Source organism: Scophthalmus maximus, chromosome 2, assembly GCF_022379125.1.
Source record: "Scophthalmus maximus strain ysfricsl-2021 chromosome 2, ASM2237912v1, whole genome shotgun sequence".
Classification (NCBI taxonomy): Eukaryota; Metazoa; Chordata; class Actinopteri; order Pleuronectiformes; family Scophthalmidae; genus Scophthalmus; species Scophthalmus maximus.
This window is the reverse complement of record NC_061516.1, coordinates 26,972,501-26,990,000: the sequence shown is the minus strand read 5'-3', so window position 1 is coordinate 26,990,000 and position 17,500 is coordinate 26,972,501. Positions and strand designations below refer to the sequence as shown.

The following is a 17,500-nucleotide window of genomic DNA, read 5'->3' as shown; positions in this document are numbered from 1 at the left end:
ACGCAGCCTCAGGTGTGTGAAGAAGTTCACCTGTCGCCATGTTGTCTGTTTGTTTTATCTGGTTGGTTTTTCTCCTCATGATCTAATTATTCTTTCTCTTTGTCAACTGAAAACTTCCTGCAGTTTGTTTCCTGTGTGTGTGTGTGTGTGTGAGTGTGTGTGTTGTAGCAGTAGCGATAGCGTGGGATATAGCCGTTAGCAGCTTCCTGGATGTGACACGCTGACGATGTCACAGGAAGCGTGGTGACGGTGACAAACTGGTCTCTGCTCCGTTTGGAGGAGGTTGAAACTGTCGGAGTCTCTGAGCAGGGACTCCTCTGATTGGTCAGCTCGTGTTCCTCTGGACGTTCTGGTCTCATCTGGTTGTGTTCCTCTGTTCAGAGAGAGGACACTGGACCCAGGTGCATGATGGGTAGTGAAGCTGGCGTGTGCTCCGACCGAGCGGTGACTTTGACTCGACCGTCCCGCTGGTTTAATTCTATTATCTGTGTATTTCCGTCCTCACAGCTGTTGAACTTAATCCTCAAACCAAACTCTGCTCCTCACCTGTCGCCCTTCACCTCCCAGTCCTCTTCTTCTGTTGTGTCGCTGCGTCGCGGCGGATTAGAGAGGAACTCAAACGGGGCTCACTCAGGGATCAGCTGGTTTACAGCTGTGGACACGTTACGTGAGGAGTTTTAATTCGTGGTCCGGCGTCACATTTCGCCCGCTGACGGCACCACAACACGAGACGGGATGTAACACCCCCCCCCCCCCCCCCCCCCCCCACACACACACACACACACACACACACACACACACACACAGACACACACACACACACACACACACAGACACACACACACAGACACACACAGACACACACACACACAGGCACACACACACACACACACAGACACACACACACACACACACACACAGACACACACACACACAGACACACACACACACACACACACACAGACACACACACAGACACACACACACAGACACACACACACACAGACACACACACACACACACACACACAGACACACACACAGACACACACACACAGACACACACTCACAGACACACACACACACAGACACACACACTCACAGACACACACACACACACACACACAGACACACACACACACACACACACAGACACACACTCACAGACACACACACACACACACAGACTCACACTCACAGACACACACACACACACAGACACACACTCACAGACACACACACACACACAGACACACACTCACAGACACACACACACACAGACACACACTCACAGACACACACACTCACAGACACACACACACACACAGACACACACACACACACACAGACTCACACTCACAGACACACACACACACACAGACACACACTCACAGACACACACACACACACAGACACACACTCACAGACACACACACACTCACAGACACACACACACACACACACTCACAGACACACAGACACACACAGACACACACACTCACAGACACACACACACACACAGACACACACACACACACACACACAGACACACACTCACAGACACACACACACACACACAGACTCACACTCACAGACACACACACACACACAGACACACACTCACAGACACACACACACACACAGACACACACTCACAGACACACACACACACAGACACACACTCACAGACACACACACTCACAGACACACACACACACACAGACACACACACACACACACAGACTCACACTCACAGACACACACACACACACAGACACACACTCACAGACACACACACACACACAGACACACACTCACAGACACACACACACTCACAGACACACACACACACACACACTCACAGACACACAGACACACACACACACACACACTCACAGACACACACACACAGACTCAGCTGAGCGTTCATGCTGAACCCCTCCGACGTTCTCGAGGCTGAAATGACCAAATGTAGTCATGAAGTTCTCACTCTGATCCGTTTAAATCTGCCCGGTTGTCATGACGACCACATAAGCCATCTGATGGATGTTCACGTATTGCTAGCTGCTAACCGAGGCTAACGGGCTCGCCGACCTCCGGATCCGGTCGGTGATGAAAGACGCTGCAGAACTTCAGAATCTTCTTGTGTTTGAGTTGGATGGAAACTAACAGACTCCAATCTTTCTTCTCCTTCTTCTTCTCCCTCGGTTCTTCCTTTTCTTCTTGTTTTACCTTCTCGGCCTTTTTCCTCACTCACTCTGTCCCACGTCCGTCTGGTCTAATCTCTCGACTGAGGTTCTGCTTCCCTCTGTTTACTCGTCCTGTCGCCTCGAGGTGCAGTCGATGTTTGTTGAACCGTGTGTTCAGAGACACACCTGGTTACTGCGCAAATACACAGACGCAATGAGAACGAGTCTTATTTTACTCTTCAGCCTCTTTATGAGCTGGATGATACGACCTGACAGGATGTGACACTACACACACCGACACATCACGCTGCAACACGACGACCGGGACAGGACATGATGCGCTACGTCACAACACTTACCACACTACAGTACTTTACCACACTACAGTACTTTACCACACTACAGTACTTTACCACACTACAGTACTTTACCACACTACAGTACTTTACCACACTACAGTACTTTACCACACTACAGTACTTTACCACACTACAGTACTTTACCACACCACACAGTACTTTACCACACTACAGTACTTTACCACACCACACAGTACTTTACCACACTACAGTACTTTACCACACTACAGTACTTTACCACACTACACAGTACTTTACCACACTACAGTACTTTACCACACTACAGTACTTTACCACACTACAGTACTTTACCACACTACACAGTACTTTACCACACTACAGTACTTTACCACACTACAGTACTTTACCACACTACAGTACTTTACCACACTACAGTACTTTACCACACTACAGTACTTTACCACACTACAGTACTTTACCACACCACACAGTACTTTACCACACTACGGTACTTTACCACACTACAGTACTTTACCACACTACACAGTACTTTACCACACTACAGTACTTTACCACACCACACAGTACTTTACCACACTACAGTACTTTACCACACTACAGTACTTTACCACACTACACAGTACTTTACCACACTACAGTACTTTACCACACTACAGTACTTTACCACACCACACAGTACTTTACCACACTACAGTACTTTACCACACTACAGTACTTTACCACACTACAGTACTTTACCACACCACACAGTACTTTACCACACTACACAGTACTTTACCACACCACAGTACTTTACCACACCACACAGTACTTTACCACACTACACAGTACTTTACCACACCACAGTACTTTACCACACTACAGTACTTTACCACACTACAGTACTTTACCACACTACAGTACTTTACCACACTACACAGTACTTTACCACACTACAGTACTTTACCACACTACAGTACTTTACCACACTACAGTACTTTACCACACTACAGTACTTTACCACACTACAGTACTTTACCACACTACAGTACTTTACCACACTACAGTACTTTACCACACCACACAGTACTTTACCACACTACACAGTACTTTACCACACTACAGTACTTTACCACACTACAGTACTTTACCACACTACAGTACTTTACCACACCACACAGTACTTTACCACACTACAGTACTTTACCACACTACAGTACTTTACCACACTACAGTACTTTACCACACTACAGTACTTTACCACACTACAGTACTTTACCACACTACACAGTACTTTACCACACTACAGTACTTTACCACACCATACAGTACTTTACCACACTACAGTACTTTACCACACTACACAGTACTTTACCACACTACACAGTACTTTACCACACTACAGTACTTTACCACACTACACAGTACTTTACCACACTACAGTACTTTACCACACCATACAGTACTTTACCACACCACACAGTACTTTACCACACTACACAGTACTTTACCACACCACAGTACTTTACCACACTACAGTACTTTACCACACTACAGTACTTTACCACACTACAGTACTTTACCACACTACACAGTACTTTACCACACTACAGTACTTTACCACACCACACAGTACTTTACCACACTACAGTACTTTACCACACTACAGTACTTTACCACACCATACAGTACTTTACCACACCACACAGTACTTTACCACACTACACAGTACTTTACCACACCACAGTACTTTACCACACTACAGTACTTTACCACACTACAGTACTTTACCACACTACAGTACTTTACCACACTACACAGTACTTTACCACACTACAGTACTTTACCACACCACACAGTACTTTACCACACTACAGTACTTTACCACACTACAGTACTTTACCACACTACAGTACTTTACCACACCACACAGTACTTTAAGTCACGTTATGATACAATACAATATTTTACGTCATATGATACGATACAATATTTTACGTCATATGATACGATACAATACTTTACGTCATATGATACGATACAATATGCTCTGCCATGACGCAATATGATACGACAGATATGAGAACATACTTCGCCCTTTGTACTTCACAGTAATGTGATTTGTATCTGTTGTAGATCTGTGTGCGATAGACCAGCTGCTCTGTCGGGACGAGAACGCCGTGCTGAGTTTCGAGGCGATCTGCAGCGTCCACAAGCTGATGGACGACGACGCCGATGGGACGGTGGACACGACTGAGACGGACGAGGTGAGACAGAAACCCTCAAACACAAACACGCAAACAAACCACGAACGTGAATTTTACCGGTTTTCTTCCGCTCCAAGTTTCTGAGGGAGGATATGAAGGATCACAACCCCAAAGCCAAACACAAAAGCTTCCACGGAGCCGACCTGCACATCAGCGTGGACGACATGTGGAACGCCTGGAAGGGCTCGGAAGGTGAGGGGGGCGGGGCTACAACCTCATGAATTATGATACACGACACGTCTGATACGTTTCTCCAAACAGAACACATCTTCACATGAATCGCTTCAGACACTCGGACGCAAAACAAACACAACGAGCAGAGTTCATTTCTGGAACAGACACAAAATAAACTCTCTCTCTCACACGCACACACACAAACACACACAAACACAAACACGCACACACACAGACACACACAAACACGCACACACACGGACACACACACACACACACGCACACAAACACACAAACACACACACAAACACGAACACACGGACACACACAAACACAAACGGACACACACACACACACAAACACACAAACACACACACAAACACGAACACACGGACACACACAAACACAAACGGACACACACAAACACACACGCACACAAACACGCACACACACAAACACGCACACACACAAACACACACACACACACACACAAACACGCACACACACAAACACGCACACACACAAACACACACACACACACACACACAAACACGCACACACACAAACACGCACACACACAAACACACACACACACACAAACACGCACACACACAAACACACACACAAACACGCACACACACAAACACACACACACACACAAACACGGACACACACAAACACGCACACACGCACACAAACACGCACACACACACACACACACACACTCTGGTTCCGGTGCAGCGTCAGTACAGAAAAATAAACAGATAAACCTCAGTTTCCTGTGAGTAAACACAATGAAGCCTCATGAATTTTCCCACTCGTTCGTTGGTTCTCTGTGGTGATGTCCTGCTGCAGAACTGCATTCTGGTCCCGTTGCTGCGCCCGACGGAAGTCGAGAAAAAGTCGAGGCGGCAGCCAATCAAATCGCGTCCATGCCCCCACTGACATCAGAGACGAGGCAGCTGCAGCCTGCGCCGCACGTGAGCACGAAAGACGGCTTCGTTGCGTTTCCCGAGCTGGAGACTGTGATTGGTCGCTGTCGTCATGGCTACCGTGCCAGCGCCGAGCGTAAGACACGCCCACTGTCAAGTCTTACAGCAACACGTACGTGTGAGAGCTCACGCTTCACTGCAGAGACGAGTAATGGTGCGTTCACAGCGCGCGAGTAGATGAAATACAAAGTCAATGAAAAGACGCGACTCGACGCACTGATGGAGCGAGAAGCGCGAGCGCAGACGCTCGAGTTGAAATATTCCATCTTAAGCAGAATGTTGGCGCGTTGAGATCCTCCGTCACATTCCAGTGTGAACGCACCATAAGACCTGGGTTGGATTAATAACGTCTGATGGATCAGAGTGAAGGAAAATATGTAGACAGCCAGAAGAAAGAAGGAAGGAGCAGGATCCAAGGATCAAACGGCAGAATCGCGTCGAGCGTAAAAATAAGATCCTATTTTTGGACCCACTTAATTTTCCTGCTCCATTTGTCTCAGTCCTCGTCCAGAGAAAAGACAAGTTTATTTTTAGAGACTGTTGATGAAACGTGATGACGGAGAGGAACAGAGACGTCCACTTCACTGACGCAGTTTCTCTCCAGGTCACGAGCGTCGTTTCATTAAGTGAAGATTTATTTGGGATCAGAACGAATCAGCTGATCCGTCGCTGCCCGGAGGCCGAGGACGCGGCCGCCGCTCTGGAACCTCAAACCTGGGAGACGTGCGACATGTGACGACGTCTCAGGACCACGTTCTCTGATTTCCCAGAGGATAATAATTCATGGATCTGGATGAACACAACACAGACAGTGTGTGAGATGTAAACGCTGAGATCCAGACGTAAGACCTGTAACCTGGGCGACCGCGTGGATTCTGTAGAGAACCAACAGTTTACATGAATCTTCAATAGTTTAAGAACTTTCTCCAAACAAACTTGACGGACGTGGTGCAGATCCAGAAACCGCAGACGGTTTCCCACTGACGTCTCCACCGTGGCGTTGGAAATATTAATTTTAAGATACAAGATATGAATTATTATTTAGTATGAAAATGTTAAAGAGTCGGAGAGAAACGAGTTAAAAACCTTTTCATGATGCAGCAGAAAGAATTTAACATTTTCTTCATTTAGATCAGGTATTTATTAACTGTGCGCGCGTGCGTGTGTGTGTGTGTGTGTGTGTGTGTGTGTGCGTGCGTGCGCGCGTGTGCGTGCGTGTGTGTGTGTGTGTGTGTCCAGTGTACAACTGGACGGTGCAGCAGGTGGAGGACTGGCTGCTCGTCAGTGTGGAGCTTCCTCAGTACACAGAAACCTTCAGGAGACACCAGCTGGACGGGAAGTCCTTACCCAGGTAACACACACACACACACACACACACACACACACACACACAGTAAATACATTGCTGATGTTAAATCACAATGTGGCGTTTAAGGACTAAACCTGAAAGTTCTCACACAATCCGCACAACTGACCTGCATCAGGAGGTGATGCATTCAAGGCCCAAAGTGTCCTTGGGGCCGTGGTGCCCACGATACGGACGCAGACATCGGCGCCGTCGGCAGGATCTTTGCACTGACCTTCTCCTCACGTCTTTGCATTGACTCTGTACGTAACTGTATGTTCATCTAACTGGTCTGTTAGCATGTTAGCATGTTAGCAAGAACAAATGCGTTGTTGCTCCCTCTAGTGGCCACAGGGGCTCAGGATGCTTCATGTTGTCATGACAACATGGAAGTTGGACAGTGTCCTTGAACACACCCAGGACGGTGTACTGTCTCCTGCCTCAAGGTGTGTGTTGACCCCCCCCAGGCTGGCGGTGAAGAACACCACGCTGACCATGTCGGTGTTGAAGATTGTAGACAGAAGTCATTGTCAGAAGCTGCAGCTCAAAGCTCTGGACATCGTGCTGTTCGGACCTCCGCCAGGTGTGTGTGTGTGTGTGTGTGTGTTAGTCATATGAAAATGAATATGATTGTTTGTCGTGAGGATGAGAGTTTATGGTTGTTGTTGTTGTTGCACCTTACGAGTGTTACATGTTGAACGTTTTCATTCTAATCTGAAAACAGTTTTCACAGCAAATATTTGGCCAAGCCCACATCAGTACGTACAAATAAAGCTTTATGCTTCACTGTATAAAATGATGCATAATGACATTTAAAATGTTGTTCATACAGTGTATTTATACAGTCCCTGTGTGTGTCCCTGTGTGTGTCCGTGTGCGTGTGTGTCCGTGTGCGTGTGTGTTCGTGTGTGTGTTCGTGTGTGTGTGTTCGTGTGTGTGTGTGTGCGTGTGTGTGTTTGTGTGTCCGTGTGTGTGTGTGTGTGTGCGTGTGTGTGCGTGTGTGTTCGTGTGTGTGCGTGTGCCTCCGTGTGTGCGTGTGTGTGCGTCCGTGTGTGTGTGTGTGCGTGCGTGTGTGTTCATGTGTGTGTGCGTGTGTGTGTGTTCATGTGTGTGTGTGTGTGTGTGTGTGTGTGCGTGTGCATGTGTGTGTGTTCATGTGTGTGTTCATGTGTGTGTGCGTGTGCATCCGTGTGTGTGTGTGTGCGTGTGTGTGTGTGTGTGTTCATGTGTGTGTGTGCGTGTGCGTGTGTGTGTGTGTTCATGTGTGTGTGTGCGTGTGCGTGTGTGCGTGCAGGCCGACAGAACCGGTGGAAGGACCTGGTTCTGGGCGTGTCCGTCCTCATGGCTCTGTGCGGCTGCTGCTTCGCCTACGTTCAGACCAGGCGGTCCCGGGACGACCTGGGGAGGCTGGTGAAGGACCTGGAGGGTCTGCAGAGGGCGGAGCAGAGCCTGCTGGAGCTGCAGGGGAAGTGAGTCCGTCCCTCACCCACCACTGATAACTAACTAACCCATTCACCCACTGGCCCGTGTTCGTCCGTCCTGTGGCTGATCACAGATGATTCCTGTCTCACCACTGTGTCATGAACCAGCAGCTGTTATTACTGATGATGTCAATGTGACCAGTTTAATTCTGCCACAGTTTGATCCACTGAAGGTACAAAGAACAGTAGTAGATACAGTATCGGTACTAACACAGTAGAACATGTAACATAATACAGTAGTGGTAGTACTAAAGGTAGTAGAAGTATCATTAGGGAACAGTGTGAGTACCAACTACTCTACTCTCAGTTCTACTGATAATAGTCATTTTGTAAATGTTATAATTATGTGTAATTAACCTTTGAACTGACTGAGAAGCAAATAACTCACAAGTGTGTGTGTGTGTGTGTGTGTGTGTGTATGGTCTCTGAAGAAGCGTTCTCTCTAAGGCCCTTATATGGGCAAAGAATACCCAGCAGCTCACTCTGCTCACACACACACACACACACACACACACACACACACACACACACACACACACACACACACACACACACACACACACAGAGTCTCATACTTCACACTCTTCTGTTTCCTCCAACTACTCCTGTTGATTGTCCTGAGTACTCGACACTGTTACTATGGTTACTACTGCACGCAGTACTCCTGCTACTACTGTTACTACTTTGAGTATAACTGGGAGTAATTAGTTCAAGACTATTACTACTGTGTACTGTAGTTTCTTTAGTACTGTAGTATTCTCGGACTACTGTAGAGACTCGGACTACTCACATGCTCGAACAGAAATAGTACTTGTACAACTCGTACTACTCCCACCGGTACTGAGAGAACTCTGGTACTGTGAGTACTGAGAGTACTCTGGTAGTACTGTGAGTACTGCTGCAGGACTGATACAGTGTCAGTTAACTATATTCAAACAGGTGCTGATGTTAAGAAGACAGGTTACATTACACTTTCACACACACACACACATACACACAGTGATTCATGCTCCGAGTCACAGCGCCTCCTACTGGCACCAACATCAGAGACACTGAAGCTTCATGTGCGAGTCAGGATCTGTGGTGTGTCTCCGTCAGGCTGCAGCAGGCGCAGGAGGAGCAGCGCTGCGTTCAGGTGGAGAAGGTGAAGGTGGAGGAGGAGCTGAGGAACGAGATCTGCTCGGCCAAACAGGAAGCGCTGCGGCTGCGGCAGCTCAGGGCGGGAACGGAGAACGAGAGGAGCCGCCAGAAGTACGCCGAGGAGGAGCTGGAGCAGGTAGACGCCGACGGGTCGCCTCGAGGTCACGTGACAGAAACCTGGAGCGGCCAGGTGACGACGGTGTGTGTGTGTGTGTGTGTGTGTGTGTGTGTGTGTGTGTGTGTGTGTGTGTGTGTGTGTGTGTGTGTGTGTGTGTGTGTGTGTTGTGTGTGTGTGTTGTGTGTGTGTGTGTGTGTGTGTGTGTTTTGCAGGTGCGTGTGGCGCTAAAGAAGGCGGAGAGGGAGCTGGAGTCGCGGGCTCACTGGGCGCCAGCGGAGAATCTGCAGAGATGGCTACAGCTGACGCACGAGATCGAAGTTCAGTATTATAACATCAAGAAACAGAGCGCGGAGAAACAACTGCTGCAGGCCAGAGAGGGGGTGAGACACACACACACACACAAACACACACACACACACACGGTGGTGTTGAGGATGAGGATGATGATGATGATGATGATGATGATGATGGTGTTTCAGGCAGAGAAGATCAAGAAGAAGAGGAGTTCTCTGTTCGGGACGTTTCACGTCGCTCATAGTTCCTCGCTGGACGACGTCGACCACAAGATCCTATCAGCCAAGTGAGTGACCTTTGACCCTGCAAATGCTGCCAGCACTGTGGCTCAGGACTTGAACCTGTGACCCCCCCCCCAGACAGGCCCTGGCCGAGGTGACGGCGGCCCTGCGGGAGAAGCTCAACCGCTGGCAGCATATCGAGTCTCTGACCGGTTTCTGTTTGGTCAACAATCCGGGTGTGGGGGCGCTGGCCGCCGCCCTCAACCTGGACCCGTCCGTGCTCGGCCTGCGACCTCCGACCCCTCAGCACCTGCTGCTCTCCGACGACCTCGACGACATGGACGAGGACATCCTGTCTCCTGGGACGCTGCAGTGTGAGTCTGAGTTACACAAGAGTTCCGTGAGCGCTGGATTCATCTGCGGCTGAAAGTCGTCCCCCAGAGAGAGACGCGGACAGGAAGTCCTGAGAAACAGACGAAGTTTGTCGGGGACTATTTTCAGCGGCGTATGAATCCACGTGCGGTGCTGATGTGTGACTTGATGGTGATGAGGTCCAGGGGAAGTGACACAGGAGAAATTAACTGAGTGGAATTGTCCTTTAACTCCCCATCGGAGGTTTCCTCTCTGACCTCTGCTCACCTGTGGTCTCCACCCCCTCCTCTCATTGGTCCTCTTTTCTGGGCGTCTCTCTCTCTCTCTCTCTCTCTCTGGATTGGCTCCCTGCAGACGCAGCGTGGCAGATGGACCGGCGAGTGAGCGACCTCTGGCCCCTGAGTGGCATCACAGACACCCAGTCGCCGTGGAAACATTCTGGTTGGCCCCTCCCTCCTTCAGCCTTCCCCCTCTCCGATTGGTTCATACCTGTGTACGACCAGCTCCGCCCTCTGGACTCCTATTGGTCCTGGAAAAGCTTAAAATTAATAAATAAAAATAATGTTAGAAGAATGTCATGTCCCCGAGTAAAATGTAATTCTAAGATAAAAATATTCATATTAAATTAAGTCCATCCATGTTCTGCTTTATGCTGAACTAAAACCAACGTCTCTTTAATATTTTAATAAATGTAATAAACAAACATGTTTATTTAATCATTTATTTTGATTTGTTTATTAAAATAATCAGAAGTTGCATAACTATTATTATGATGCACATACATCACATTTAACACGTCGTAGTAGATTTCAGTGTATTTTAACTTCAGTGTCATAAAAAGACAAATTAACACATTTACCAGTTTTTTTAAAAACTTGATTATTTCTTGTAAATAAAGATGAACGACATGTCTCCACGAAAATATCTCAGATTCAGAGTCTGTGCAGTAGTGATCGTGGTATCAGCGTCCCGCCCACACACACACACTCGACCAATCATGAGTCAGTGTCAGCTGTCAATCATGATGTCTCAGCCCCGTTTTTATCTCATCAAAAACTGATGAGAAGCAAAGGGATCAGAAACATGAAGACGTGAACAAACATCAGTGATAAGAACGACCTCACGTGACATGGAGGGGGCGGGGCTTATGAGCTGTACTGCAGCCAGACACCAGGGGGCGATCAGGAGGATTTGGCTTCATGTCGTCCATCTTTATTTAGTCTGTGGTTTATATCAGTATATTTATGATAAGTTCAATGGTTTCAGACGGCAGGTGTCCATGTGCACGCCTCCTCACCTGTGCAGCTCCTCCTCCTCTTCTCCTTCCTCCTCCTTCGCACCAGACGAAGCAGTGTGGAGGTTTTTCCTCTCCTCATCCTCCTCTTCTCTCCATTTCTCCTCGACACCAGCGTAAACGTCTGTTCACCTGCTTTTCCTCCTGTTTCCTCACTAACGTCCACTCACAGGTCTGCAGCAGTGAACAGCTCAAACCTTTCTGTCCGTTCAGGCAACTGAATGTCTGATTTGGAAAAGTCCAAGAAAGAAAGTCACTGTGCAAGAAGTAACATTAGTAATATTTTGTTATCTCCTGCAGTCTTCAGACACCTGAGCTCCTCTCAGTGCTTCACCTTTCAACCATTCGATTTGAGGAAGTTGACAAAGATAAAAACTAACACAAACGTCTGAACAGAAGCATCACTTTGTTTTGTTCTTTTTTCTGAATGTGGAGCTAAAACTGCACGAGCTGCTTTATACATCTCTTGTTGTGTTCGTGACCACAACGTGACTTTCAAAATAAAACTATAAACTCATTCTAACCCCCCCCCCCCCTCTCCTGCAGCTCTGAATCTGACGCCCCTGCGACAGCGGAAAGGAGACCCCGCTCTGACGTTCAACTCGCAGAGGTTGGTTGAGGGGCAGGAAGAGCGTGGCCTGTTCACATCGGCACGCCCTCCCATTGGCCACGCCCGGCAGATTCGCAGCCACTCCATTGGCCACATGGAGTTCCTCCCCGTGCCCTCGCCCTCTCTCTCCTCCTCCGTGTCTCACCCCTCCATCGGCCCCGCCTCCCCTCCTCTCCTCCCCCTTTTCTCCCTCTGTCCTCCTCCTCCCAACTCCTCCTCCTCTTCTTCCTACGCCGACCGCACCGCTCACGTTTCCGCTCTACTCTTCCGATCTTCTTACTTCCACTCTTTGGAGGCGGCGTCCAGCCTCCCGCCTGCAGGGGGAGCTGTGGCGAGCCAGACACAGCGCTGTCGCTCCGGCAGCTTTGGGTATCCACCGTTTTCCAAAGATACTGATTCACTAAAAAAGAAAAAAAAACACTCAGATCAGTGGGCGTCATTCATGAAACATTGGATTTGATCTTAACATTTTAACTTTTTGTCTAATTCATCATCGTGTTCGGATTTCCAAAAATAAAAATCCCGTTTTCGGGATTTAGAATTTGTAATTTTCAGGATTTCAACTCAAGACATTCATTTCAATTTTCAAGTCATCAATTTTTTTTCAAGCTTTTTTGTGAAGAAATAAGAAAACATTCATGAAAACCCTCATGTCTGCCACATTGCATCTTCATCTCTCAGTTTGTCTTTGCTCTTAACTTTGATTCATCCTTTACTTTTTTCCATCTTTTGCTCATATGACTTTGTTTCTTGTCATACGTGTGTTTATCATGTGTTATTGTCTGTAATCATTTTCTTAGATTCGAAAAGAAAGTCCAAGTTTTTATTAAATATTCTTTCTCTGTAAATGGATTAAAAACTCCAAATGAAAATCTAAACTTTAGCTACAACAGCTCACGTTGCTCGCTGAAGCTAGTTGGTTTAAATTGAAGCTAGTTGGTTTAAATTGAAGCTAGTTGGTTTAAATTGAAGCTAGTTTGAAGACCAAATATATATATTTGTTCATGACGTTAAAGTATGTAAATGTTTGGTCACCGTCTTGATCCAAACACAAACATGTCGACTATGGTTTGAGTCAAAGACATTCATCTTCCCCAGAGGATGAATCTTCTGACCTCTCCTCGAGCATTAGCAAGCATTAGCATGCTAGCAAGCTAAACTAAGATGGTGGATGCTATACCTGCTGAAAATTAAGATTTTTGGAGCATGCTAGCTCACTGATGTTAGCATTTAGCCCCTTTGTCAGGAGCTGAAACCTGGAGACACCATCCAGTTCACTTAGCGGTCTGTTTTATTAACACCACCACTGCCCGTTAGTGACTTCAGATCCTTCTGACATCATTCTCTCCTCCTCTGTCAGGGACATCATGGACCGCTCTGACTCCGACTCCTCCCTTCCTCTCCCTCATGGCGAATCACGGGGCCTGTACAGCTCCAAGCCCTTCCTCCCGCCATCCCGGCTCCACCCCCTGCAGGGTCAGGGCACTGGGCTCAGTGGAGGAGGAGGAGCAGGAGGCCTGGAGAAGAGCTCCAGCCTCGGGGAGCTGAGGGGCAGCCCGGCCGCCGTCCTCGCCTCCTCCTGCTCCACCCGCTCCCTCTGCATCACCTCCGACCCGGTCGTCTCCTCCTCCTCGGGTCGGGGGACCGGCCTCCAGCTCCGGAGCAGGGGGAGCCCCGCCGAGGAGGACGGGGGTGACGAGGGCGAGTCGTCCGTCAGCCGGAGGAGACACGCCTTCAATAAGATCTTTAAGAAGAAGCAGGGACGTCACTGAGCCTGGAACAACTGCTCCGCTTCGAACTGCTGCTGAGGCACGATGGGACTTTAACCTTCATCGTGATGAACAAACCAAACTGTCACTCAGAGGAAACATCAGTTCTTAATGCTTCAATTAAGATCAGGTTCAGACATGACCGACCTCCCACTCATGAAGACGGACGAGTTCACGAGGACGGAGGACTGACGATGATCGTAGACATAGGAAACATGACTGGGGGGGACTTTTTTCATCTTCTCTCTTTTTCTATTGAAGACAAACTGGGATGGGATGAAGAGAATTCAAACATCTTCTTTATATTTGTCTGTCTGTCCTTCAGATGGTCGTTTACTTCAGACTCGGACCAATCAGCATGCATCAGCAGAATCTCCCCCTTCCTGTAAGAAAAACAAAGGGACATTTCCTGATATATAATCAATGCTACATTTGGCAAAATTGAAATAAAATGTGGACATTTTGTCTCCAAGCTGGTGTAAATAATTATTGGAGCAGTTTAGTTCCGTTCACTACAAAACCACGGAGGACGACGTCGTGAGCGCCCTCTAGGTGAATTACACCCACTTTAGACTAACAGGAAGTGAACAGGATTTGGTCGAACCTCAGATCGACCCTGACCACCAGCAGGGAACAGGCTCAGGTTTGAAGCGTTGGGGTAAATAAGTCTTCTTATCGAGAGAAGTTGGTCCATGTTCGTCTTTAGAAGGTGAGAAATATCTGCAGCAGCAGAGCGAATGCTCGCAGGTAATCCATGCGTGCCTCCATCTCGCTGTTTCTGTTCGCTAAACGCAGGCCTGGTTCCTCCAGACGGCACCAAATCAAATAACCCTGAACGGAAACCGGTCCGAGAACCGGTTCCCTGTTGGTGGAAAAGGGCGAGAGCGAAACTAACGGTGCATTCAGGAACCTCCAACATCAACAGTTTTCCCCTCGAACAGCCAGAGATAAACTGGGACCAGTTCGTCCTCACAGGGAGCGACGGGATCAGGTGACGAGGTGTTGAGTTGATGGGGGCCGTGCAATGGATGATGGGAAAGGGAGGACCAGGTCAGAATCAGTCTGTGATGTGACGTCGTTGGTTCAGGTTGCAGCTGGTGTCAGGTGCATGATGGGAACTGGATTTAATGGTTTTATTATTGGGGGTTTTGTTTTTAAGATTGTGCATGGTGGAAGTTTTTAATGTAACTTTTGATGTAAGTTACAAACTATTTTATTTTAAGGTCCAGCGATCTGTCGATTTACCATTGAACCACTTTCGCCTGAAACTATGATGATGATGATGATGATGATGATTAATTCATCGTTGAAATAAATGTCAACATCCTTGGGTCGCGGCTTCTCCGGTGAGAGGATCTGCTGCTCGTCTGTTTTATAAGAAAACAAGACGTTGTTTATCTTATGTTCACCGTTTGATTTTCACCAGTAGAGGAAATGTAAGATAATAATAATAATAATGATAAATTTCATTTATAGATGTGCTGACGAGACACACACACACACACACACACACACACACACACACACACACACACACACTCAGTGATTAATCAGCTGGTGTGTGTCTCATGCAGGATGTTGAGCAGGAAGTGAAGTTTGAATAAAGTAAATGTGAAACCTTGTGTTTGTTTAATGAAACAACGTCTTCTCTCCTTATTCACAGCTGCTGCCGTCAGACGCCATCGACCACAGCGACACGTCACTTTATAAATATACAACTTATTTATATATATATATATATAATATATATATGTGTGTGGTCAGTTTTTTCTTTATTAATATTCAGTACACTGTATAAACGTTAAATTAATAAACTGCGAAGTTAACCTCGAGTTAAAGGACCATGATGAAGAGATTATTATTAAAGAGTGGTCAAGACATCATGTGCTCTGTAGACGGTGCATTCAATGACTTGTCAGCTCGTCGGAAAATCAGCTATCAAGAGGCACAAGTCTAACCACCAGGAGGCAGCACAGAGCTGCTGGGAAACAACTGACTGAAGAGACGCAACATGTAGGACTTTACTTCAGTTCAGCTGTAAATCATGTTCAACGAGTCCACGTTCAAGTCTTAAATCATAAATCATGTTCAACGAGTCCACGTTCAAGTCTTAAATCATAAATCATGTTCAACGAGTCCACGTTCAAGTCTTAAATCATAAATCATGTTCAACGAGCCCACGTTCAAGTCTTAAATCATAAATCATGTTCAACGAGTCCACGTTCAAGTCTTAAATCATAAATCATGTTCAACGAGCCCACGTTCAAGTCTTAAATCATAAATCATGTTCAACGAGCCCACGTTCAAGTCTTAAATCAAAAATCATGTTCAACGAGCCCACGTTCAAGTCTTAAATCATAAGTCATGTTCAACGAGCCCACGTTCAAGTCTTAAATCATAAATCATGTTCAACGAGCCCACGTTCAAGTCTTAAATCATAAATCATGTTCAACGAGCCCACGTTCAAGTCTTAAATCAAAAATCATGTTCAACGAGCCCACGTTCAAGTCTTAAATCATAAATCATGTTCAACGAGCCCACTTTCAAGTCTTAAATCATAAATCATGTTCAACGAGTCCACGTTCAAGTCTTAAATCATAAATCATGTTCAACGAGTCCACGTTCAAGTCTTAAATCATAAATCATGTTCAACGAGTCCACGTTCAAGTCTTAAATCATAAATCATGTTCAACGAGCCCACGTTCAAGCCTTAAATCAAAAATCATGTTCAACGAGCCCACGTTCAAGTCTTAAATCATAAATCATGTTCAACGAGTCCACGTTCAAGTCTTAAATCATAAATCATGTTCAACGAGCCCACGTTCAAGTCTTAAATCATAAATCATGTTCAACGAGCCCACGTTCAAGTCGTTCAAGTCTTCAACCAGGAGGCTGGAGGATGATATGTTGTCCTT

The 17,500-nt window shown here is 47.0% G+C and overlaps 1 protein-coding gene across 3 annotated transcripts in view; it reads left to right on the top strand.

The window, feature by feature from the left end:
* Positions 1–15,057, top strand: part of LOC118300216 (stromal interaction molecule 1) — a 16,703-nt gene extending 1,646 nt beyond the window's left edge. The window contains exons 2-14 of one of the 3 annotated variants that reach the window (XM_035624444.2): positions 1–12; positions 4,645–4,775; positions 4,853–4,967; positions 7,181–7,292; positions 7,754–7,869; positions 8,581–8,755; positions 9,866–10,043; positions 10,238–10,405; positions 10,505–10,605; positions 10,679–10,914; positions 11,267–11,353; positions 12,753–12,816; positions 14,177–15,057. The exon at positions 1–12 is cut by the window's left edge and continues 132 nt beyond it. In XM_035624444.2, coding sequence (XP_035480337.1) covers positions 1–12; positions 4,645–4,775; positions 4,853–4,967; positions 7,181–7,292; positions 7,754–7,869; positions 8,581–8,755; positions 9,866–10,043; positions 10,238–10,405; positions 10,505–10,605; positions 10,679–10,914; positions 11,267–11,353; positions 12,753–12,816; positions 14,177–14,588 — 1,907 coding nt within the window. In that variant the 3' untranslated portion in view covers positions 14,589–15,057. Of the gene's footprint in view, positions 13–4,644; positions 4,776–4,852; positions 4,968–7,180; positions 7,293–7,753; positions 7,870–8,580; positions 8,756–9,865; positions 10,044–10,237; positions 10,406–10,504; positions 10,606–10,678; positions 10,915–11,266; positions 11,406–12,752; positions 12,817–14,176 lie in introns of all 3 variants that reach the window. The other 2 variants (XM_047328175.1, XM_035624445.2) reach the window with 2 other exon arrangements.
* Positions 15,058–17,500: the final 2,443 nt, after the last annotated feature.